Below are 25,808 nucleotides of genomic sequence, written 5' to 3'. Positions count from 1 at the left end.
ATTTTGTCACAAGATAAAGATCATAACTTCTGTGCTGATCTGCAGTGATCCTTCCCTCTAAGGAGACAAAACAAAAAATGCCTGCAAAGCAGGTAGCAGACCCACCAGATCTTCAATCTTCTCGGCATTTTCCTTTAATTTGTCACATTCCTGCATATTAATAATGACTGAAGTGTCTAAGTAGTTCCCTAAAAACGCAAAGCGTTGTTTTTGACAATGTGGTTCAGTTTCTCCAATGTTAAGGCAAAAATAAGTGGTTTTGTGGCGCCATCTAGAGTGCAATGTTCTCTGCTGCTGTCAACCAGCAGAGGGCGCTGTTCAGCAAGTTAATCATTGAACGGATGCCTTCTAGCACCGGAAACCAGGAAGAGGCTGGTGAGCAATATGACATAAAGCGAGCCAGTGATGTTGTATAACTGCACGTTTTGTGAGTATCTCATTGTCACTGTCGCTTTGACGCTGGGCTTAATGGACCAGATTTTACTCAAACAGCGAGAAACAGTGGGTGCTGTAGTAGGAACATATCTGAACATGTTTGGTCCTTTGAACGTCCTCTGTTTGTTGAAGCTGAACAGCTGATGATGTTCGGCTCACTGTTAGCTTAGCAGGTTAGCCTAGCCACGTAAACAATAGGTTGTGAGAGACTTTAACGTTTCTTTCAGTTTTATGCCTGTCCTATAACTCAGCGTCTAACCGCTAATGTGGTACATTGTTTAACTTAAATGGGTGTTATTTACATTCATTTCTTCCCATTACGAGCCTCCACATTCACATAATTAGTTTAAAAGACCCTTCCGTTAATCGTTAGTAACCATGGATATAAGCTAGGTTTTGATTCCGATCGTTACATAATACCGTTCAGAGTTAACGTAGCCTTTTTGGACGCAATAAAAAGACGACAAGCAATAACTGTTTAGTTTTATTTCTCTATTTAAAGCAGTTCTTTAACAGCTTAGACGAGACAATGGCTTAAATGACTTGTTTGACATCTGTTTGACACTTCTGGCAGCTGCTTCACTATGCCTGTAGACGGTACAGAGGACCAGGTGCCCTCCTCTCTTTCTAGTCCGGCTAGTGCGGCCCTCACCCCGGGAGGGACGGAGGAGGATGGAGCTACAGGCGGCTCAGCAGTCTGTACTTTCCCTGAAAGCAGTCAGGCCCCGGAGGCTGCTGCAGCCTATCCTGCCAACACTGGACCTGGGGAGGGCAACAGCGGTGAGCTGTGCAGCATGTTGAGAGAGGAGATGGAGAATGTCATTATATCCTTATAAAATCATTTCATGTGTTATCTTTGGTGCATTTAGCTGGGAAAAGGTCTGGAGCCTTGCTGCAGATTGACCGACAGCGCATCCAAGCAGCTTCTGCCAGTTCGGGAGCTGATGAGCTCCAAGGTCTTGGTGTGGCTGTGTATGACCAGCACATACTTGAACAAGGTGTTTTGCAGCAAGTGGACGAGGCGATCCAGGAGGCCAGTCAGGCTGCTGTTAAAGCTGAAGCCGAGAAGGAGTATCAGTCTGTGTTGGATGATGTCAGGTACAGGAATTTTTAAAAAAACAAAACGCAAATGGTGTGTGTGTTGTATTGAAGTAATCATATTACTGTGTTGAGATGCTATAAAGTAAAACATTTTTTTATGAACAAGTAGCAAAACGTCAAGGGACTAATAAGTCTTCTCCTTTTAATCATGTGTGTTGCAGGTCTGTTACAGCATCTTTAAAACATATCAACAAGATTATTGAGCAGCTTTCTCCTTACGCAGCCTCCAGTAAAGACATCAGTAGGAAGATTGAGTCTGTGAAAAGACAGAAAGAAAATAAGGTAAAATACTACATGTGTAACGTTTTAAAATAAAGTAATCTGGTTTATATGATGATGGTGTAATAACATAATAATAATAATGGTGTGATTGTGGTGATGAAAAAACTTGTCATACAGGAGAAACAGCTGAAGAAAGTAAGAGCCAAACAGAAGCGACTTCAAGCCATTCTGGGAGGAGAGGACACTCAAAGGGTGGAATTTGAGTTTTTGGCAGAAGATGATGGAGAGGAAGGTAACGTGTTGTTTTTAGTGTACTGGCTGGAAACATTAACCACTGATCAGTGGATGGAAGCAATTTTTGTGGCGACCAAGATGCCTAATTTGTAGCATTCACTGATTATGGTCCATATTAGGTTGATGAAGGAAATTTACTGTGCATTAATGGCTGTTTAGAATAGCAGGGTGTCCATTTGTTTTCTGCCTTCAGCAGATTTCACTTCTGACACAGGCTTAAATAGGTGTGACAACTCTCCTCTTGTATTGTTTGTTGCTACACAAGTCTGTTTTCACACATAATATTGTGCAATACACATAACAATACACATAATATGTATTTCACACCTAAAATTCAAGCTAGCAAGAAATATTTTCATGTACTCTGAAAAAGAACCCATAACTACACTTGTCCTCAGCTTTAATAAAGGTTATGCTCTCAGTATATTCCATGACTGCTCCGTGAGTTATTCGGTGCATATTTAACCTGCAGTCACATACTTCCTGCACACTAGCCGAAGTATTTCCTTCTCTAAAACATAAATAGACCCTTCTGAATCCTTAAGAGTTTTCCTGTAGGCATTCATGTTGATTCTGGGAGTGAAGAAAATCTCTGAATCTGTATTTGTGTGTGTTGTACCAGAAGCAGGACCATCCACGTTGGGCAGCATGCTCATGCCATCTCAGGAGACCGAATGGGAAGAGCTTATCCGGAAAGGTCACATGACTCCTTTTGGAACCCGAATCCAACAGAAGGAGGTAAAGAAGGAGCCACGAAAACTGATGCTTGCGGAGAACTCTGCTTTTGACCAGTACCTGGCAGACCAGGCCAAGTTGGCTACTGAGAGGAAGAGAGTCCCTCTCCTTAAGAAGAAGAAAAGCTCTGGGGTTCGAACCGGTGGAGATTTAAGAGAGAAAACCAAAAGAACGGTTTCATCTTCCAAGGATAAAAAACTGCGTAAGCGCATGCGAAAGCTCCAGATAACTGCTTTAAAGGCCCATCCTAAGGCCCGACCCAAGGCTGAGCCACAGCTCCAAAAGCAACGGAGAAAACGTCACACTGAAGGAGAGGAGACAGACAGCGAGGGGTCAGAGTACCTCCCCAGTGACGAAGGAATAGATCCTGACCAAGAGGAGAGAGAAGCCATGGAGGAGGGCTTTGGAGATGATGATGATGAAGAGTATGATTTGAAACCATACCAGAGAAAAACCGAAGGAAAAGGGAGGAAAAAAGTAAAGAAAAGTGACAGTGAGGAAGAATACCACCCTGAAAGTACAGATGAAGAGGATGATGACAAGGGAAAACCGAAAAAATACAAAGATGATGGAGATGTGGAGTATTATAGGCAGCGAATAAGGTACGATCATGCACTACTAACATTGCTCTAAACTCATGTTTGGATCTGTGGTTGGGTGCAAAGGTGTGCAGAGTTTTTATAAAACAAAAGCAGCAACTTATGCCTGCATATGCCATGCTCAAAAACCCACCAGATTGTTCCTTTTACTTTGCATCACATTTGTAATGGCAGTGCTGTGTGCTATTGTTATTCCTTTTACTTAAGGAGGAAGCAGTTGTCTCTTTTTCTGCTGGCTCCATAGTGCAGAAAGAGAGTTAATCCCAGATGAGATTGGCAGCTGTTTCTTGACTAAGCAAATTCACTCCCTGCTCTTCTTCTCTCTCTGCTCTCACACTGGCCTAATTATCCTCCTGCACATGGTTTTATACACTCACTCACTCTAATGCTCAAATTAATGGAAGAGCAGCCCTAATGAGATTTCATATTTATAGCTGCCAAATAAATTGTGTTGGCATGTGTCCTTTTTCTACACTATAGTGACTGAATGTCAATTCCACAGCATTGACACGGCATGGATGGTGAGACTAGCTTATACGTGGAATGATATTATTAGAGCGGGTGGTATTTGTAGTTGGGTGGGAGGTGGAGTGGGGGCAGAAAAGTGTAATTAACTGAACCAATGCTTAGTCTTGACTTAATTAGAGAGTGTGGTCTCCCAGGCCTAGCTTAAGGACCAGTTTCGTGGCAGGGTGACAGGACCAGGCCCAAATGAAGATGGATTCTTATCCTCTGTACCTCACACCTTTCTGGGGAACTCGCACTACTAATTGTCTGTATCAATCTTCATTTGCTGTGCGACGACTGTGCCTCTAACTGCCCTCTCTCCTGCACTATTAAAACTGTTTTCCTTTTACATTTCCCTTTTTGCTGTAGATGTTCCACCGCTCAAGGGAAATACCCTCAACTCAAAACATTCGCTATCCTTACACCTGTGTAGACAAATGCTCAAATAAAGCATGGAGTGCGAGAGGTGCAAATAGAACACCTTTCTATCCAGTCTCCACTTATCCTGTTTAGGTTTGCACTATATTCACTTGAAATGTCTGATTTAGTTTGGATCACTTAGTTGTTTTCATTTTGCATCTGTAACAACATACATCACTGAAAGTTTAAACAGGTTGAATTCTTCACTGTTGTTCAAGTAGTGTGTTAGTCTTTTTAAAAGAGGAAGCAGGTGTTTGTTCTCAGCACCCAGGCTCACTGAGCTTACCCCTTGCGGTTGTGAGCTTCTAACTAAAATAAAGAAATTCATTTTATCACATCAGTGTGCAAACACTTCATCAGTGTATATTAATTTTCTCAACAGGAGATGGAAGCGTCAGCGTCTTCGAGAAAGGGAGGAGAAGAGAGAAAGGGGTGAGGAGCTAACCGATGACAGCGATGCAGAATTTGACGAAGGCTTCAAAGTTCCTGGTTTCCTCTGGAAAAAGCTTTACAAGTAAGTTCAGTCCGAAACATTGATTATGGGAATGAGTTATGTTAAATATCCATGCATGTACATAGAGCCACTTTTATCAAGTGAGAAAGTGATAACAAGGACTAATAAAACATTTTTCGCATAAAGATTATATGTGTACTTTGTTCTGCATCACAGTCACTGCTCTGAAAAAATAATGATTGTTTCATCAGCAAGCCTTGCAAATTTATTTGTTCACTGCTTCTGAAGTTCACTGGTAGTTACTGTTAAAAAAATCTGTGGGCTACTATGAAATGGTTATGAGAAAAACATCAGTTTGAGTTTTATGTGATTGATAAGATTGCCAGCCCAACTCTCATTGTGATTTTTACTCCATATTGCCTTTGCAATGTTTGTCACACCTACTATGCACTTTTGCATGGATTTAATAATAGTGTAATACTCACTGTGATAAAATTGACTTTGAGATTGCAAGTGCAGTCATTACTCTTCACATCATTCATTGCCCCTGCAGCTCCTAGGATTATGTAGTTTAATGACACTTGAGCAACGTGTACTGGTCACTGACGAGCATAGCTGATCTATGAGATTACTGGCAACCCTTTATGTGTGTTTATGTGGATTGTCCATGGTTGCTGTTACAACCATGTGTTTCAAGTGTTTGCATTCATGTCAATGACCTTTTCAGGTACCAGCAGACGGGTGTGCGGTGGATGTGGGAACTCCACTGTCAGCAGGCAGGGGGCATCTTGGGGGATGAGATGGGATTGGGTAAAACCATCCAGGTCATCAGCTTTTTGGCTGGACTGAGCTACAGCAAACTGAGAACCAGAGGGTCCAACTACAGGTGTGCGCACACACATGCGTACACACAAACTGTGTCCAGAGACTGTGTGTCTGTATGGTATGAATATTTGATTAGGGGGATTTCTACTTGAGAGTGTTCATCTGAATTATTAAACATGTTTCAATTATCAGACTCTTCACTTTTTTTTCTTTTTTTTTAACTGCGGACATCAGAGAAAACACTGACACTCTGTGTGTGTGTGTGGGGGGGGGCTGAAAGTGAGAATGCGTTAGAGTGAGTGTCTGCGTGAACCCTTAAAATGAATTTCAGGCTCATGAGGTGGGGGTAGAGCAGGTGGGTGACAACAAATCAACCGCCAAAAACATGACGGAGCGCTGCTGATAATCTGGTTTTACTTCCTCGAACAACACTCATACATTTATTGGGTGGAGCTTCCCTGATGGTCAATACTCTGTCTACTATAGACGCCCACAAATTGATTGCTTGCAAACTCAATTATGGTCCAGTATCAATAGCTTCCACTAGGCAGAGGTTCATACCAGCCCATTAGTGTATCTTTTGTGCGTGCCTGTGTGTGTGTTTGGCAAAGTTCTTGTAGATTTTCACAGAGGAGCTGAGGATATCTCCACACACTTTCTTTGATTTATTATAAGTACAAGGCTTTGTAGTTGCGTCATTCCACTGTGCGCTGTTCCTCATCCTTGAATGCATCATATATTGTCATTGCAATCTAAGCACATATACATTATTTTACTTAATAGGAAAAGACCTTTTATTTTACACTGTAAAAATGATGGCTGTGATTTGCTACTGAAGCCTGCTCAGGTTATCCAAAGTTTAATGAACACAGTTCCATTGTTTACCCATCTTAATCTCTGGTTTTCGATTAAACACGTGTCTGTGGTGTTTGTTTCGCTGTAGGTATGCTGGTCTGGGTCCAACAGTCATTGTGTGCCCAGCTACAGTCATGCACCAGTGGGTGAAGGAGTTTCATACCTGGTGGCCTCTTTTCCGAGTGGCAGTCCTACATGAAACTGGGTCCTTCACTAGCAACAAGGTAGGTGTTCATGAGTTTTATACAATCTTTTTTTTCCCTCTGGGGGGCACTAGAGGTCTGTTTACAGTATTATCTCCTGACCTTACCTCCCATTCTTTCCCTCTTTTTAAAGCCACATTGATAATGATGCCCTACTTGGTACATTCTTTGAAGTATATGATACTAGACATGGTTAATAACTGCACTGGTTTATATTAAGGTTTAAATATTAAGGTTTGTGTCTTTGCAGGAAAAGCTCATTCCAGAAATAGCAGCATGCCATGGTATCCTTATCACTTCATATTCAGCTGTGAGGAATATGCAGGAAACCCTACAGCTCTACAACTGGCACTACATTATATTGGACGAGGGTCATAAGATCAGGAATCCAAATGCTGGAGTTACTGTTGCTTGCAAACAGGTATTATATACGCATGGACACATGCATGAACATAAGCAAAGTTCATGCGGTTGTAATTAATTAATTAATTTTCTCTTCTCTAGTTTCGCACTCCTCACAGGTTCATCCTGTCAGGTTCACCAATGCAGAACAATTTGAAGGAGCTGTGGTCTCTGTTTGACTTTGTGTTCCCCGGCAAACTGGGGACATTGCCTGTTTTTATGGAGCAGTTCTCCGTGCCAATTACTATGGGTGGATATAGTAATGCATCTCCTGTACAGGTACACACACAAAATTATGAAATAATAATTTATTTCAGTTCTGGTTCTGTGTCCTTTCCCTCTTTTGAAGTGGAGTAATGTTATTGTAATGGTAATATCATTCCAGACAGGAGCCAGTTAATCCAACAACTCTACCATTTCTGTAACTGTATCATAAGGGTGGAGCATAAATGGGCTATGCTAATTTGAAAATACCTTCTATTCATGTATGCACAGTTTTGGAAAGCTTGATGGAAGCCATTAGGTGCAGTGCAGGATAATGTAGGCCCATGCAAGAAAACTTCTGTGCATCCCCAGTGTGTGAGAGAGGGAGAGGCTAAAGTAGAAAGGCGGGGAGCTAAATTGTAGCCCTTTGTCATTAGTGTCCAATCGTTAATAACTCACTGACTGAATAGATTTAATTATTTAAGATGGCTATTGATGCTTCTTCCGCTGTCGATAATAAAAACCTTTACTAATTATTAATGTTATTAAATGGTCAGAGAGGGCAAAGCTCTGCTGCCTTATCTTCTTCTCGAAATTCTCAGAGCAGCAAAACAGGCCCTGAGATAATACATAAAGTGCATGTATGTTCAACTAGATGTATGTTTAAAAAAAACATATGTGTTTGAGGTGGGGCTTTATGAGCATGTGCATATAGGCTCTATTACTGAGGCATGCATTTGCAGCCCCATGTGAATCCACTCAACAGCTTGCGCCGAGATCACTGGATCATCTGCTGCCTTCCTCGTTTTTGTTTTTTCTTTTCTCTCCACTTTACCCCATTGAGCTCAAGATACCACCATGTTATTGTCCCCTCCAGCTTTGCCAAGGGTGTCTTTGATCCCCCCCGTGGATCCCCAGTGAGTTAATGTTTAAAAGACTAACTGGCTTTTAGCACTGACCCTACATACAGTTTAGCAGGCCATTTGCAGTGGGGCTTCTAGTGTGGACCAAGTGTGTCTCAGTCTCCCCCTCTGTTTCCACTGGAACTGGCCAGCAGCACTGATGAAAGAAGGCTGTGTCCCTCGAGACCAGCAGCACTCAGATCAATGTTGAATGGCTTGTACCGCTTAGAGGGACAGCAACATGAGGTGATGAGAGATAGCAGATGAGTGGCCAAACAACAGCCATGCCTTAGGAAACATGAGCACTGACAGGAGTGTGTATGTGTTTGCTTTGCATGCTGACCTGAAGGTTCCTTTTGTTTTAAAGCAGTTTGTTTATCCTTAAAGGTGTGATTTATTTTTTTTTTTTTTAAGGTCCAGACAGCATTTAAATGCGCATGTGTGCTGAGGGACACCATAAATCCTTACCTGCTCAGAAGAATGAAGGCAGACGTCAAGGCTAACCTCTCCTTACCTGACAAAAATGAACAGGTATTCATCATACTCTAAGACACTTGACCCTGCTCTGTCTAAGTATTGAACAGCCTCTAACGCCTGCATCTCTTAACAGGGGAGATGTTTATCTGATTGGATGTGACTATTATGTGCCACATCTAAGGAGTATTTGATGAATGTGCATGGCCCCTGTCAGGTGAAACCAGCTAATAAAGTCCCAGTAAAGTAAAAGAAGCAGGTATTCATTAAGGCGGCTGGTCTCTGGTCTGTCCTTGCGGCTGACGCTGGTGGACTTCTCAGTCCACTTCTGCTCATTAAGTCAGTCCCTCAGGACACCGGTGGCTTCAAAAAAAGCCGTCGCTTCCTTCTAATTTCTCTTCTCAAACACTTCACTTCATCAAGGGGCTTTAAAGTGGATGTTCACTGCTCATTATAAACTCTTACACTGCCCTCTATTGTGTGTGTTTGTATCTGTGTGTAGGTTCTGTTTTGCAGATTGACAGCAGAGCAGCGTCAAGTGTATCAGAGCTTCTTAGATTCCAAAGAGGTCTACCAAATGCTAAATGGGGACATGCAGGTGAGCCTTCATAGTTTGTGTTCTGCTTTTGTGTTTGGTTGACACACACTTTACGAGGATAAGAAAAGCCAAAGTAGAAGACTTCCTGGAACAAGACATTCATTATTTAACCACCTAACAGAGGCATTTCCGTTTACCTCCCTCTCACAGAGACATTGTGTGGATTTTTATGAACTCTCGTACAATTAAAGATCCCCACCTTTAAGTGGAATCTGTGGAATTGAAATTATTTTTGCCATGTAAATTATGTTAAACCCCTAATAGCTTGACTTTGGTATTGTTTAAGAGGTTCAATTCAAGAAGGTTGTACAGTTGTGTTTCTCACATTAGTGAGACCCTCGAGAGAGAAACTACCATTTATCACCACTGACCAAATGGACGTGGTTGGAGAGCTAGAGGTGACCACAGATTATGCATATACGCACACATGCGTGCTCTTACAGACGTATTCAGTGGTCACTCTCAGTCCATTAACCACCATTACTAATGCAGTGACCACTGGGCCTTCATCAGGAAAACTGGCTAAATTGTCTTTAAATAAATTATGTAACTCATTCCTGTAGACTAACATAATTTTTTTTAAGGTGCAACACAGTAAAAATCTGTAAATTTATCAAAGTTGACATCAGTTCTGCTGACAGCGTTCATGAAAGAATCTCCTTTTTCTTTTTGTCTCATGTAGGTGTTCTCAGGTTTGATAGCTCTGCGTAAGATCTGTAACCACCCGGACCTTTTCTCAGGCGGACCCCGGATACTGAGAGGAATCCCTGAGGACCAGCTAACTGAAGAGGAACACTTTGGCTTTTGGAAGCGCTCAGGCAAGCTGATTGTTGTGGAGTCACTGCTACGTCTCTGGTTCAGACAGGGCCACAGAGTCCTGCTCTTCACTCAGTCCAGACAGGTGAGGAACACTTTCCTGAAATAAGCACCAGTATTAAAGACGCATTAACAATGGTTTGTATAAATACAGAAGATTTTTGTAAAGCCAAGACAATTCTTCCCTCCTTTACATCTTAAATTGTGATGTCATGTATATATATTTGTACGTGTTGCCAGCTACCTATAAGCCTGTTAAATTTAGTGTGTCTGTGAGCGTGCGAGACAGAAGGAAAAAGTGAGGAAGTGAGAGAGTGTGTATATGTGATGGAGGCCCCAGCTGTTGCAGTCAATACCAATGAGATTATACCTCAGAGGGAACCTGAGACCCTCCCTGTCGGTATCTCTGTCCATGTAATATTAATCTGCTCTAATCCTTTTAGAGATAATCCAAACCTCAGCCCTTCTTTCCCCGTCTTTATCTCCTCTTTCTGCTGTCTTTATCCTCCCTCTCCTTCCAGATGCTGGACATCTTGGAGGTGTTTGTAAGGGAGAATAACTACTCGTACCTGAAAATGGACGGCACGACTACAATATCTTCCCGACAGCCTCTCATCGCTCGCTACAATGAGGTAAGGATTAGTCATCTCTAATGGCTGTATGTGTTTCCAATGAAAATCCTGCCCTGAGGGACCAAATGCTTCAGTGGAATCCTTCTCACCCCGAGGTGGGGACGCTAATTGATGAAAATCTGTTGTTCAAAGTGTATGTGCTCAATTTTCTGTGTGTGGAAGATGTTGAAATATCACTTAGCATTAAAGCACTCTTTAAAACTAAAACTTTTTAAAAATGTGTTGTATCTAATACTAAATCTGATCAACATACACTGCATTTAGATAAAGCTGTTTTATCGTCTTTAAATAGGGTTTAATTTGAGAATAATTTGAGAGCAGGAGATTGTTATCTTACTTGCATTAAATTTTAACAATTTACTAATGAAATTTTTTTTTTTTACGGGATTATAGCCGAAAGTGATTATCAAAGAGAGTATAAAATTGCAGATTGGGTTCATTAATCACCAGTATTTTCTCTGCTTCTCTCTTCTTTTTTTTTTCAGGACAAATCCATTTTTATCTTCTTGTTGACCACTAAAGTTGGAGGATTGGGAGTCAATCTGACTGGAGCCAATAGAGTCATTATTTATGACCCAGACTGGAACCCCAGTACTGACACACAGGTTAGACAGCCACACGTAAAATAATTAAAAACATTGACTCAGTGAATTATTTCTCATGTGAGTCTTAATGTTCCTTAGAGTTGTGATTTGTCACATTAAATTGCCTACTGTTTTTTTTTTTCTTGTTGGATGCCAGCTTTTCATGCGTTTCCAATTTCTTGTTGCCTGGTTCACCTGCTGCTCTGTAACATCGCTTTTCCTCCTTTCTCACTGAATGTTCGGTTTAATCATTTGCTCTGAATGTGTTATGCTGCTCGCAGGCTCGCGAACGGGCTTGGAGGATCGGTCAAAAGCAGCAAGTAACAATCTATAGACTGCTGACTGCTGGGACCATTGAAGAGAAAATCTACCACAGGTCAGACAGCAGTTTACTTTTCTAAGCACTTTATAAGGATAATATTCAATTGCAAAAACAAAATCCTCTGTTGGCCATTGTGTTTTCTCTCACCGAGCCTTTTTGTTTTAGCTTTCTTTCTGTTGATTTCACACATTCATGAGTATTGGCAATGACGTGACTAATTGCTTACATCACTGCTATATTAGTACTTGCACTGTCCCGGTTCTAGGTAATTGAAAAGCATTCCTGCATTATTAAATGGCCAATTGAGGACTTCTAAACTGTTGCTCTGTTTGTTTTTTTGTCTGTAAAGTGCTTTCAGAAAGCAAGTTGGAAAAACTGCAGGCATTGTGTTTTGATACCTACAGTGGTGAGGTTAACTAATGTGCTCATCCATCAGCCAAACTACTCTGTGGTGACAGGGGATCAGGACTGCATGCTGAGCTGAAACGGCAGCTTGCATTCAAGTATGTAATTCTGTATTTTATCTGCTGTAATTCAGGCAAATCTTCAAACAGTTCCTAACCAATCGAGTACTGAAGGATCCCAAACAGCGACGGTTCTTCAAGTCAAATGACATCTATGAGCTGTTTACTCTAGCTGATCCAGATGGAGGTCAGGGAACAGAGACAAGTGCTATTTTTGCAGGTCTGTTGAAACATTTAATTGTCCAGTTATTGGGTTGTTAAAATAAGCTTGAGGGATTTCATTTGATTTAATTTGGTTTATTTCTCCCTAAAAACAGGCACAGGCTCTGACATCAAAGCGCCCAAGAAACCCGAAAAGCCAAAGCCATCACACAAAGTAAATCACAGCAGCCATGCACCTAAACACTCCTCAGCAACCTGCATTAATACAGGTACAGACAGCACGCACACTCCTGCATTAAGGGCCCGAAGTACCTCTCCATGCAGTAAAAACTCTCAGGGTAAACAAAATGTCCCGATAGACAGTCCAAGCACCAACCAGGATGCTGTAGATATAGCGCCTGCGGGACAAAATAAAAACAGCGACTGTGATACAGCCAAACCAGACACAAATACCTCAAACTCAGCCAGTTTTCACCAGCACAGAGACAAAAACTCTGCCCGGACCAGCCCACAGAAACACAGGGAGAAGAGGAAACACTGTGACTTGGACAAACGCAAACATAAGAAACACAAGCGCTGCCGGGATGCTCGATTCGAAGGCCACCGCATCTCTCATTTGGTAAAGAAAAGAACATATAAGAAATCCGAGAGCGAAGACAATGCAGCAGAGGACCAGAAGAAATCAGATGATTATGTCTTGGCAAAGCTGTTCAAGAAATCTGGTAGGATTTTTTTTTTGTGTGTTAGTTTGTTTGTTTTGTCCCGTCTGCAGTATCAGACATTTTTATATACAAGATTTGCGAAACAGCAAGCTTCTTTTTCTTATTCTTAAATGTGCTGTTCTTTTTTTCCATGGTGTTTCTCAGGTATTCACAGTGTGATGCAACATGACACCATCATAGAGTCTTCCAATCCTGACTATGTTCTTGTGGAAGCAGAAGCCAATAGGGTGGCTCAAGATGCCCTTAAAGCTCTTAAAATTTCCCGGCAGCAGTGCAGACTGCGCTTCAATAGAACTCCTCCTGCCCCTGCAAAGTATGTAGTCTCACACTGACACTGTGGGGTTTTTTCTTTTTCTTTTTCTGTTTTTTTTTTTTTTTTTAGAGCTTCACTAATTTAATTTAAAACAAACATATCATTCTCTCAAATGTATTCAAGTCATTCTCTTGTTTGCCTTCTCAGGAAACGCTTTGGACAAAAGAAGAATTCTCTCTTAGCTACACCTTCTGTTCAGTCTGTTCCCACTTCAACCAAATGCAAGGTAATGGCCAGGTTCTCATTAAAAGATGTTACTCTGTGTTTTTTCATTTCTGATGCCATTTTGGGTGTATTCATTGATTTCTTTTGTTTAGGATGCTGCTATTATAAAGAAGTCTGTGTCAAAGAAACCAGGTTCGGGAGCTCATTTCAGCGGGGAGGGTGCAGAAAGTGACTCGAATTCCACCCCGCTGTCATCCTCCTCTCTGCTGGCCCGGATGAAGGCCCGTAATCACCTCAGCATGCCCTCCAGGGGAGAAGAACCAGAAGAGGAGGAGGAGGATGCCTCGGGAGCTGCAGGGAGTCTTCCTGCTGCTCCGCCCACTGAGCACGATGAGCTGTTGGTGGATCTGCGCAACTTTGTAGCCTTCCAGGCGAGTGTGGACGGACAGGCCACCACCCAGGAAGTGCTCGAGTATTTCAAACCGAGACTGACCCAGGAACAGGCTCCTGTCTTCAGAGAGCTACTCAGGAGTATCTGTGACTTTCATAGGACCTCTGGTCAGGAGGGCATCTGGAGACTCAAAGAGAGCTTTCGCTGAGGGAAGAACATTTAAACACCGCTTCAAGCTCAAGCTTATAGTTGTTGTCTTGCAACCTTCTTGTTGTTGCTTGCGTTCAGGAAAGACATTTTGCCGTACAGTCTTGGGTTACCTAATGAAGTCATAATTAGTTAAGCAAGTCTTGAAGGTAGTTTCTGTGATTGAGTTTGGCGGTTGTTCTGTTCTTTTTTTCATTGTTGCTTGTACCTGGTGATACTTGAATTCATTTATTTTGATTTGACTAAAACGGTGTAATATCATATTCAGATATGTGTTTACTCTCAAACTTTCTTCTTCAAAAACCTCAGCGATGTCAGATTATACCAACTTTCTATTAAGTTTAAGAATAGGGTGCCATTTTATACCTCACTAAAGGTTTTTGTAGATTTTATAATAAACTTTCTTGTACACTGTAGAGGTTTTTGGTCACTTCAAAACAAATTAATATTGCCTCTCTGTTATTTGCAGGCATTTTAAAAACTGTGTTTTATATTTAAAAAATAAATGCAATCCCATATCTTGCATGTACTGTATGCAATAAATCTGATGGCTGCTTTTCTGGCTTTGTTATTTCAAAAATACACCGATGTAAAGGAAGATTTATGATTATGAATATATGCCAAACTATTTGCAGGTTACAAAAGACGTGGGACAGTTTTGAATCAAGAACACAGGTAAATGTGAGGATATTAAAATAACACGATAACTCAAAATTGGACGGAAAAGCTGACATACCTTTTATTTAACTGTGGTGCTGACCAGGGTCCTGAAATGGTCGACGGCCAAAAATTCTGCAGGCCAAAACGTTTTATGCAAAATCTGCAAAACCTGAACTAGTTAAAGTTTATTTGTAAATGTGTCTCGACCTACGGAGATGAGATGAGTAATTTCATTTAGTCTTTTAAGCAATCGTCAGAGGATGGAGAGGAAAGGCGCTGACAGGAAGCACACACGCAGACACACACACACTCTTAAGGCCTGCACTCTTGTCAAGAGTTGTCTAGACCAAATATTGGGATAAAGTTATCAACCGTTATTTGATTTCAATTTTCTCCACGCACCTCACCGAGGTCATAATAACAACTTTATTTTCAGTGGTGCATAAATTAATTACGCGCATTTAATAACTAAAATATCATTATATTCCCCCTTTAATAACATAAACGCTGCACGCCAGGGAAACCCTTAATAGCGCGGGGCCCTGTAACTGGCCATTATCCGCCTGTAATGATATTACAGAACCAATTACGCGCCATTAGAAGGGATTTTCTGCACTTTATGTGGTTTAGTCCAATCCCGCACTCCTCTTCTAAATTTCAGCTGCTTCTCGAAGCCTCATTTTGCCTCCACCTCAGAGACGCATGGCGTCTGCGCTCTGCCGTCCCAGATGCGCTTTAAAACTAATTGAAAGGGTCCCGCAGCAGATCATTTATCTGAGGAAGCGAAATAAATCGCTGGACCCCTTGCTGTGAACAAAATCAAAAATTTGGCCTTGTGAGTGTTCTACATGCGCAAACCCTTGTAAAGTGGACCCCCTAACACACCCTGACGAGCAATTAAACCACCCGACAGTCAATCTAAAACCCAAAAGTAGTCATCCTGCTTTTTTTAATATATGAAAGAACCAAATAAAAAGTGCAGTGGGTATGTGTGCATGTTTATGGTTAGGGAATATGCTTGACTCTGGAATAACAATCACTTGTGATGAATTTTTTTGGCACCAGAGCAGAGCTGCCGTTTGCCACCCCGGGTATGTCTTTCCTCTCTTTCTTTCTGTCTTTCTCTAACACACACACACACACACACACACACACACACACACACACACACCAGGGGTTGGGGTGAGAAAGACAAAGCCGTGATAATCCGATTAGGACCAATTAGGCGTGAGATTCTGCGACACTAGCTGAAAGCCTTAACACTCTGTAGACAGTTATACAGTTATAGAGACATCTGGACACTCCCAGAGAGAAATAGAGAGACAGACAGAGAGAGAGAAGTGAGTAGTGTGTGGGGGTGCGTGTGAGTGTGTGTGTTGGCAGGAGCGAGAGAAAGAGTGTGGGGGGAGCGAGAGACAGAGATCTGGACACTCCCAGGCAGAGAGTCAGAGAGTCAGTGGAAGTGCAGCATCCACTTCTCTCCGAAGCGCTAACTCACTCACATCAGCATCCTCACCGCAGGTAGGATGCTCTCACACATCAACTTTGAATCTCGCAAAATCCCGCGCGGTTCCGCATCTTCTGCTGACGGTTTAAGAGTGTTTTTGTTGCTCCCGTCACAGATCTGCATTACTCTAGGTCTGTGGGTTTAAGCTGAAACTTTTGTCTTTGTTCCAGGTTCCGTTTCGGAGTCTCTTAAGCGCGCGAAGATGTTCTACTTCCACTGTCCACCTCAGCTGGACGGAGAGTGCTGTCGCTCCAACACGCGTAAGTTCGCTGTCTCGCTGTTTTTCCAGCTACGGATTATTTCTAACGTTACTCTTAAAGTTGTTCTCTGTAAACTTTTGTGATGTTTAGACAGCGCGGGGTGATTCTGCGCGTAAAGTGTGTGTGCTGTCGGAGACTTGAGAATGGGCCCGAATTTATCTTTACTTTCTCTAAATTATTATAATATAATCACTGAACACAATGTGTTGTTATTAATTGTTAATTAAAACAACACCGACTTATAAAAATGTATTTTTTATGTCGTGGTAATATGTAACTAAAAACTAAGTAAGTCAAACGGTTTCGGTTGTGAATCTGAATATCGCATGTAAAACAGTCTTTTCAAATGTTAACTTGAAAGTGTTGGTTGCTTATTGTATCTCTGGTAATATTTATATAACTCCAAAACAGCAGCCGGTATATTTCCCCCCACAAATTCAGCGATGGATGTAAAGGGTTAAGTCTGATTTCCCCTCTGCTCTCTTTTGGTGAGAAGAGCTGGTGGTTTGGCCCCGGGGCAGAAGGGGCGTTTTGTCCCGGGCACAGATGTTGGGTGTCATGGCTTTTAGTCCGTCATGGTTCCCCTTAGACACCTAACGTCAATGTTTCATGCAACTAATGGAAACACAAAATGCGCCTGCTTTGGCCAATATTTGTATTTTTATAGCCTTTCTTTTATCACTTTTATCACTGAACTTACCTAAATACAACATGAAGTCATTAACTCCTTATTAAAGCAGTATTATTTTTTTCTAAGTGATTGAATTGTTTCCAATTTCCCTCTCTCTCTCTTTTTTCAGTGAATTCAGGCGGATTTGGCAACCACGCCCCAACTGATTTTGACGATGGATTTCTACGTAGGAAACAGCGCAGAAACAGAACAACATTTACTTTGCAACAGGTAATTATTTACCAGAACAAAAAAAAATAAAATAAAATACACACACATATATATAGGCTATATGCAAATCAGAGAAAAAGAAATGGGCCTAGCTGAAACTTCTCTTAAAGCAAAGCAGGTGTAGGGCGCTCTCATCAGGAGTAGGAAATAAATACAAAGTTGGGCAAGTTTTCTATTTTAAGGCAGGGGGAATTTCCCTGATATTCACCACAGACATAAAAAATAAAATAAAAATAAAACCTTTATCGCAAATTTATTTCCAAAAGCCCAGAGGCAATGATGCCATAAAATCATATGAAAATAGAAGACGACGAAAGAGCTGTTGATTATTTTATTATAATTGTGGATTGTCACGCGTGTATTTAACTGTAAGTACTTACAATTACAGGCTAATCTTTAACATCTTTATTTAGCGTTATTCACTATGTCTCTTTACAAAAAGAAAGAAAGAAAGAGAATAGTCTGCTCATATTAAAATCAACTGGCAAATCATTTTAATAATTAAAAGTCTGCCCTCTGTTTTTTTGCCAATGTGCAGTTGGAGGCTTTGGAGGCTGTTTTCGCCCAGACCCACTACCCGGACGTGTTCACGCGGGAGGAGCTGGCGATGAAGATCAACCTGACCGAGGCCAGGGTGCAGGTATGGCTGCAGCAGTGGTGTGTCCTGGGCACGTTTGACCATGCAAGAGAGGGTAAATTAAGGCACTCTGTCATTCCGGCTATGCACTTTAATAACATCAACATAATGGTGAATATTAGATTAGCTTGATTAATCGGTCATTCATAATTAACCAGCGATAATGTTCTTCACTAATTTGTCCGCGTCTCTGAGGTAGGAATACATCATCCGCGCAGATCTCGTTCTCGTGACACAGCCAGAAAAGAGAGGAAAAAAACGTGTTTTAAAACAGGGCAAAGTCCGTAGCCTCCACAACTCCCTTTTCCTATCTCCCTGATCCTATCACACACACACGCGCGCACATAAAAGAAAAAATGGGCAAGCATGCACCTTAAATGTGCCAATTTATATTCCGCTCCTGCCCTGCACATATGCGCGGTTATAAACTTGGCCAGATGTAATTAAGTTATGTGTCCTGTATGTAATTTCCTGCATTCCAGATTTGCTTTTGGGTTTTGTTGTGCGCGCAGATCTAATTGTGGGAAATATAATAGTTTGCCTTTTGTTCCCCAGGGTCATCTTACTATCGCTTAAACCCAATGGCTGGGTTGATAATGGAATCCAGCGCTGTAAATTAGGGATTGTAAACAAATTATTCCCCTCCTAATCCGATTACCACATTCCTATTATTAAATCTGAACATGAATCCACCGCAGTATGCAGGGATATTAAACTTACATTATTATTAGAAAATAAATTTCCTTTCTGTTGTAGTGTTGTTGCCCCCCCCCCCCCCCCCCCTTTTTTTTTGTGTAAAGTGTCAATGGGCCTCCCCCGCATTAAGAGCACGCCGCAAATTGAGATTAATGGAGCAATTATAGCCCATTCAGAGATGGGTGTGTGTGGGGGGGCGCGACTTCTAGCTGGAAGGTGCAGGGGTGAGATAAGTCCATCGGCTGTATTGTTGTCCTGCCACCAAAATGTTGTCCTTTCTTTATGCCGAATGAATGCATGTGTTTTGTTTGGCTGTTGACATCATTTATACCCCCGGTACAATAGCAGGGATGCAGAGCACATGCACACCGACTCTAACCTCCATTCACACATCATGATTAATGCCTGCTAGAACCAAGTCCTAATCGAATCTGATGTTGTCAAACAATCACTAAATAGGGAAATAAACGACTTCATCATTGCCGCCTCTCTCTTGGGCAGCACAACTGTCAGTGGGAAGTCATTAAAATATGATAATGAAAAATTGCTCAATTAAATGTTGTTATAGGCACTGACCTTCATTCGATTAAGATACCAGAACTTGGCTATATGTGCTCTCAGCTCTGTGGATGCTGAAGGTTTTGGGGCTAAGTCAGGGACTGTGGGAAATCAGAGCATTGCTTTGACAGGTTCAAATGCCTCTTGATAAGAGAGGTCACAGAACAAAGGAAGGAGGGAATATTTCTTTTAACTTTACTGTTAACAAGATTAAAAAAATGTGAATATATATTTAATGTAGTTTCAATTTCTCTCAATATTATGCAAGGTAGATTACAAGCCTAAATCCAGGGAATTAAACTGAAATTATTAAATCTGCTGGTGTGTCATTAGTCCCATTTTAGAATTCCAGTTTTAATTTATGGTTTAATTAATTTGTTGTACTTTTTTGATTTTTTCACATTTTTAATTAATATTATTTTTTTGTCAAATGCAGGTTTGGTTTCAGAACCGCAGAGCAAAGTGGAGGAAGACAGAGCGAGGGAGCTCGGACCCTGAAGGAGGGAAAGAGCAGATGAGTGAGGGAACTCCTCCATCTCGCAGCATCAACTCTCAGTCCCCAGTGGACCAGGGCAGAAAACAGAAAGAACCACTGGAGATGCAGCCAAGGTGAGAAGAGACAGACAGACGATCGTTGTCACAGTTATCTTAGTGAAACAGCGTCCTATTAAAGGGGAAATGTGTGAAGTACTGTCGGCCAGTCTGCTGTTGGATTCAACTAGAAATTGTTTTTTTCAAAACTTCTAGAGAAAGCTTCATATCATTAGTCAATAATTCTAATTCATTAGTGTATTTTGGAAATAGCTGTAGATATTTCTAGATATATATTACTAGAATAAATTGTCTGTTTAAAGTTATACCTGGATATTTAAGTATTAAGTAATTCCTAATACTTAAGTATTTATTCTCTCTACAGTATCAACAGGACAGTGGGTCCTGGTGGTCCCTTCTTTCCATCCTGCTTACCAGGCACCCTCCTTAACTCTGCCACCTATGCCCAGGCTCTCTCGCAGGTCGCCACTCTGAAAGGTAAATATGATTTTTGTTAACTGATGAATAAAGATGGTAATAAAGATGATGAAGATCTTTTTTTTAAGTTGTCTTATCATAAATTCCACTGATTCTCATTTTTCAGGTAATGGCTTGTGCTCGTGCTGCGTTTCGGACCCCATGGGCTTGTCCTTCCTGCCACCCTATGGTTGTCAGGGCAACCGCACAGCCAGTGTGGCCGCCCTGCGCATGAAGGCCCGTGAGCACTCTGAGGCTGTGCTGCAGTCTGCTAATCTGCTTGGTGCAGCAACCGGACCAGGTGCCAGCGTGGGAGTCTTGTCAGGAGTCGGCGTGAGCGCAGCCGGGGTGGTAAGACCCTCGGTGGGTCCTCCCATTGAGGTGTCAGGCGCTGTGGGAAGAGGGGGAGATAGCTCCAGTCCCACCTTGGTCTCCAAGGTCCCAGTCCTGGGCAACAGTCCTGACAAGCACCCTCACTGCCCTAAGGAACCACTGGAGAAAAAGTGAAGGCACTGGACACAAACGTGGATGTACCGATACTCTAAATCTGTGTGACTGTGCCTGCTGTAACTACTCGACCCTGTATGAGAAACTAAGCACAAATGACTGACTCCAGAAACAGCCTGGGACAGACTTTTCTCATATCACACTGTATGGATGCAAACATTTAACTATTTATTTGACAGTAAGTTATGATTGTGAGAAATGCTCAGTAACTGGGGCCTCGTTCCCTCATAAAAGCACAACTGTGGTTTTTGGATCTATTATCTGTCTTCATGCGCTCTTGGACTCTTTCGATGGACTTACATAGATACAATATGTGTGCGACAAAGACATATTTGATAATGTGAATTTTAATAATCCTGATGTTGTTCCTCTCATTTTCATTAGGAGGACTGGTGGTTACGTTGTAAACATTAATGCATGTAAACTGTAAGTGTGCAAATGGCTGGCAGGACAGTGAGGAGTTTTGCAGGATTTTGGGCAATATAATGTTTATGGCATCAGGTCAAGCAATCGTCTTTCATTCTTTTGAGTTTAAAAGTGAAAGTGCACTTTAATATTAATCAGGCATTTTAAGTGTAAATGTGTACATGTGCCAGACTACCGTATGTTCATGTGTGAACCCCAGGCAGGCTAAAGCAGACTCAGCGAGAGAGCGGCAGTTGTCCCTTCCACTCTGTTAGCACATCTGTAGTGCCAGCAGACAGGGAACACACCAGTCCTGTTGTGACATGTTCTTTAAAACAATTAAAGATGTACTCGCTCATGTTCCTCTCCTGTTGCCTCTCGCTCCAGCCATCTGTTCTAATACATTATTTATCAGCTTCCTTTAAAGCTGGGAGAGGAGAGCATTCGTGACTCTTATTATTTATTTACTTTTAGGAACGCTTGCGCTCACCCTTCCTCTCTGCGAGCCTTTTTTTTAATTTTTATTTTTAATAAACCCCATTAAAGATGATATATGCCATTTGTTAATGTTGGATTTACATTTGAAAAAATATCATCTGTCATCACCTCAGGGCTCTTCACAACGTAGTTTATCACGGGCAATATATTTGTTGATTCATTATTCTTAAATATCTCCCCTCACTAGAATGACTCTTGACTATAAGATCGACTGATCAGACTGAGAATACTTAACCGCAGTGCACACAACCAGTAGTTGCTGATTCAATTTGCGTCCTTGAGGATTTTCAGGAAATTACTTTTGATAGTCAATAACACAATTAAGTAAACTACACACACATTATCATGAATAATTGATAAGAAATTATGTATTACCATGAAGTAGTGGTTCAATAATTGATGAGGCGACACCCTGGTGACACAGGAGAGGGAGATAATGTCAGAAGTCGTGCCAGGTTGTACACAGATCATCTTTTTCTTCTTCTTTTTTCACACCATTATGTGTGCATGTTGTAAATATCTGAAAACTATACCAATAAAGTGAATCTTTTACTGATTGTGACTTTAAGACTTTTTGGTAGGATTTTTCATTTCTATGAACCCACACAACATTTGTGTTACATTTTCAGAGAAAATCCCCAAATTTAGACAAAAGTTTCAACTGGAGGCCATTTTTTAATTTTAAATATTTGATATCATAAAACACTGCAGGTATAGAAATATTGCATTATGTAGCAACTGCTCTCCTGGATCTAAAAATGGCCCAAATATTATTACCAAAAACATTGCGCCTTCATATAATGCTTTATCTTTAAGTGCATGAGAGAGCTCCAGAGCAAAGATGTTGAGCCCAGTGACATGGCAGCTAATGATAACACAATATCCTTATACAAACCAGCTTCTTCTCCAAAATGTACCAGTATGGACGACGTAATCCGGCCAACTCATACAAAAGACACAGAAAAACACATTCAGTCTCTCCAAAATTGAATACAGCAGTTGTGGAATTTAATCATTAGCCAAAACAAAGGATGCTGAAGTTATAATGACTCCGATCATCATTAAGTTCTGCATGGTGCCCATAATTCACTGCTTTAATATTTCATAAACAAGTCAAGTTGGTGTTGACATTCAGCTGTGCATGTGGCATCATTGATAATTTTCTGTCACCTAAAAAAAGTCCTGAGGCGGTTTTGTGGAGCATTGTTATATCAAATTAGCTGGAGAGTGGCCAGAAAAGCAGACAAACATGGTGAATACGGGGGACAGCAGTTGAACTCTGTTCTTACAGTGCAGTTAATGGGCTTCTTTTGTTGCAGTAATGAAATATTTTTGCAGGGATGTGGGGAAAAAATGTCCTGAAACAGGGAGACGCTGCGCACATGCACCCATCCACAGACGCACGCAGACAATGTAAGACAGAAAGAGGCCGTACACTCAAGAAAGAGTCATCCATACATGCAGCTCCTTTTGCTTGACATTAGGTGCAACACTAAATTTTTACTATTTACATACCTAGCTCCCAAAGTCAGACATAAAGTGAATTCAGGCCTATGTCCAGTGAAGGGCCAAAACAACCTGCTAAAGTATCGTCTCTGCTTTTAATTCCTGCAGCGGAGCTGACCAATAACCCAATCAATTAGAATCAATTAGGCTCATTTCTGGATGGAGATTATACAAACAAAGCATATCTTAATGCAGCAAGTAATGTGCCTGTCTGCTGTTTGCCACATAACCACAGCTCTGCTCCCCCTTACTCAGCAGAAGGAAAAGCATCCTCAGCGTTTGTGATCAATGCTCACAGTCCCCGGCAGCTTCTCAATAAAGCTATTCTGAAGCAAAGCTGGAGAGCTGCATTGTACAAAAACTTGAGAGGTTTGTATCAAAAGTCCATATTTCTGCACAGAACTGTAAAAACTGGGTGTTTTGTAATCTAAATTTGCCCACTAGAGGGACTTAGTGAGCAGGAAACTGATGTGAGCGGCATCATGTCTAACCTAAGTGGGGAAATTGAGCCTTTTGGTTTATGACATACAGATTATTTTTTACTGAGGAATGTTACAAATGACATTTTATCAATCAAAACAATTTTTTAAAAGAAAGTACTCGTAGATTAAAGGCCCAAAATTAAATAGCAAAACAAGATTTTATGACAGCAACTTGCATTTGTTATTGATATGAGTGGAACATACAGCTGATTGTCAGCGACTGACTTGATTCCAGGGTGGAGAGGAAAATAGAGCATGAGAAGGGCGTGTGGGTGGAGTCTGTTTAGAAGGGCGGAAAGAGATTAGTTAAAAAGGGATTACATCAGCCTTTCCTAAAGTTTAGTGAGCTCTATGTAAAACCATCTGTGTATGTGTGTGTGTGTGTGTGGGCATGTGCGGAGGAGTGCGTCTCCATTAAGGCCCATGTGTGTGTGTCCATCATCCTGTCAGGCCAGCCCTGCACCCGCCAAGAATCCCAGGAAACTATCTGCTGCAGCAATCTCCTATTATAGCAGCAGGCTGTAGGAGGGGAAGGAGCTATGGGGGTGAAAGGGGGAGGTACAGTTCCTCCCCTTCCTTTGCCTTATGGCCTTTTCTGCTGGGGGTTGAGTGAGGCTGTAGTCAGGGAGATTAGACGGGCCATGGTTTGAGTACTGTAATAAAGTGAAAATTCAGGTTAAAAGTAACCTCTCAGACATGATGTGTCAAATAAAAAAATAAAAGGAAATAGATGGGAAAAAAGCCCAACAATGCTAGAAAAACATTTCCCTCATTTTGGTCTCCAACATGAAGCTTCATTCAAGCAAAGTGGCCGGAGGCCACTTGTTGACACTCAATATAGTGCTTGTCAGTTCTGTTCAACAAAGAAGGTGGCACTTGAGTGTAACGCAATCAAGTTATTTCTGTCTCCCAGAAGGGCACCCAAGCTACAGCCCCTCCATACACCCTCCCAAACACCCAGCACCATAGCACATCCTCAGGAAATTAGTGTTTTCTCCTGGTTTAGATCTCGCAACCTCCTCACAAACTTGCAATATGTTTCCAGTTTACTGACAGTTAGTTCTGGCTGCTAATGGCCAATAGTAGCTGTCCAGATTTATAAATAGTTGAGAGGCTGTTTGTTTCATCCATCTGACACTCGACACCAAAGGATTTCACAGACCCGCATGCTAGTCCGAGTCCTCATTCTGGTCCCCCATGGTGGACACTCTCCCTGGGACAACTCCTCTATTTCTGTCTAGTCTCCAGCCCCGAGTCCTGCTTGCTGCTCAGAGACCTGATAGTGGACTACATCGAGGGGTTTTTTGGATTTCTGAGAGCTGGAGCTGTGAGAGGGGACAGATCAGATCAGCATCAAAGGCTTTTTTAGAGAGATGAAACACTTTTGAGGAGTTTACAAAAAGGCGCAAATTATGGAATATAAAACTCAAAGGTAAGACAAGAAGCTCAGTGTGCATTCTTGTTCATATTTGAAAGAAATACATGAAAAATGCCCCCAAAAACATGACCATAACAGATGTACATAACATTACTCTTAAGCTTGGAATTTCAATGATTTTCACACATAAAAAAAAATAGAGAAAGAAAATCTCTGATCCCATTTGTAAAAAGGTAATACATATTGACTTACTGAAGGTACTGTGCAGTGTTTAGCTGCACTTATAGAATTTGGTTTTGTTCCACTGAAAGTTGCTGACATCAGTAAACATTTACTGTTATCCTTTGAGAAGGTACAGAGACATTCCTGTTCAGTCTTCCTTTGGACTGGATTGGAGTCCCATCTGAAAACGAGTCATCTTTGGTGTCAGGTTTAAGCTGGTGACCCGTCACTGCACAAAAATAAACCTGTCACATGCAAGAATGGGCTGAAATCAAGCTGCCAGTTTTACAAGACACCATTGCAAAAAAAAAAAAAAAAATGCAGCCGAAGGAGGGATGGCTATGAAAATTGTGCACGTCTTTAATGCTTCTTTTTTTAGGAATTCTCTCTCTATATACCAAATGTCTTGTTTGAGTCAAGACAGACTGGGATGAAAACAAAAATCTAAAATGTTTTCATTGCTTTGATTGTTTTCTCAATGTTTCTTTTAATTCACTGAAAGAAGATGCTTGTTGTGAGTGTACTGGAACAATGCAAAGACATGGAACATGTGGCCTTGTTCAAGCTACTGCGGT

At 41.5% G+C, this 25,808-nt stretch overlaps 2 protein-coding genes across 3 annotated transcripts; both read left to right on the top strand.

The window, feature by feature from the left end:
* The first annotated feature begins 361 nt into the window (after positions 1–361).
* ercc6 (excision repair cross-complementation group 6) lies at positions 362–14,566 on the top strand. 2 transcript variants are annotated; one of them, XM_063491002.1, is made up of 22 exons: positions 362–427; positions 1,010–1,215; positions 1,305–1,533; positions 1,698–1,818; positions 1,936–2,050; positions 2,675–3,389; positions 4,696–4,827; positions 5,495–5,653; positions 6,536–6,671; positions 6,901–7,071; positions 7,155–7,331; positions 8,573–8,689; positions 9,135–9,230; positions 9,913–10,131; positions 10,568–10,678; positions 11,164–11,283; positions 11,544–11,638; positions 12,123–12,268; positions 12,366–12,932; positions 13,077–13,245; positions 13,393–13,471; positions 13,563–14,566. In XM_063491002.1, exons 2-22 carry the CDS (start codon positions 1,020–1,022, stop codon positions 14,007–14,009), a joined length of 4,317 nt encoding a protein of 1,438 aa, XP_063347072.1. In that variant the 5' UTR covers positions 362–427; positions 1,010–1,019; the 3' UTR covers positions 14,010–14,566. The 2 variants fall into 2 exon arrangements, with proteins under 2 accessions (XP_063347072.1, XP_063347071.1); XM_063491001.1 differs by lacking the exon at positions 362–427 and adding an exon at positions 443–501.
* Positions 14,567–15,936: 1,370 nt separating this feature from the next.
* drgx (dorsal root ganglia homeobox) lies at positions 15,937–21,697 on the top strand. Its single transcript, XM_063491769.1, has 7 exons — positions 15,937–16,189; positions 16,346–16,435; positions 17,236–17,336; positions 17,875–17,976; positions 19,664–19,836; positions 20,144–20,256; positions 20,363–21,697. The coding sequence occupies exons 2-7, from the start codon at positions 16,378–16,380 to the stop codon at positions 20,740–20,742; spliced, it is 927 nt and encodes a 308-aa protein (XP_063347839.1). The 5' UTR covers positions 15,937–16,189; positions 16,346–16,377; the 3' UTR covers positions 20,743–21,697.
* The last annotated feature ends 4,111 nt before the right edge of the window (positions 21,698–25,808 follow it).

The sequence above is a fragment of the Pelmatolapia mariae genome, linkage group LG13 (genome assembly GCF_036321145.2).
Source record: "Pelmatolapia mariae isolate MD_Pm_ZW linkage group LG13, Pm_UMD_F_2, whole genome shotgun sequence".
Taxonomy (NCBI): Eukaryota; Metazoa; Chordata; class Actinopteri; order Cichliformes; family Cichlidae; genus Pelmatolapia; species Pelmatolapia mariae.
This window is presented reverse-complemented; position numbering and strand designations above follow the sequence as displayed.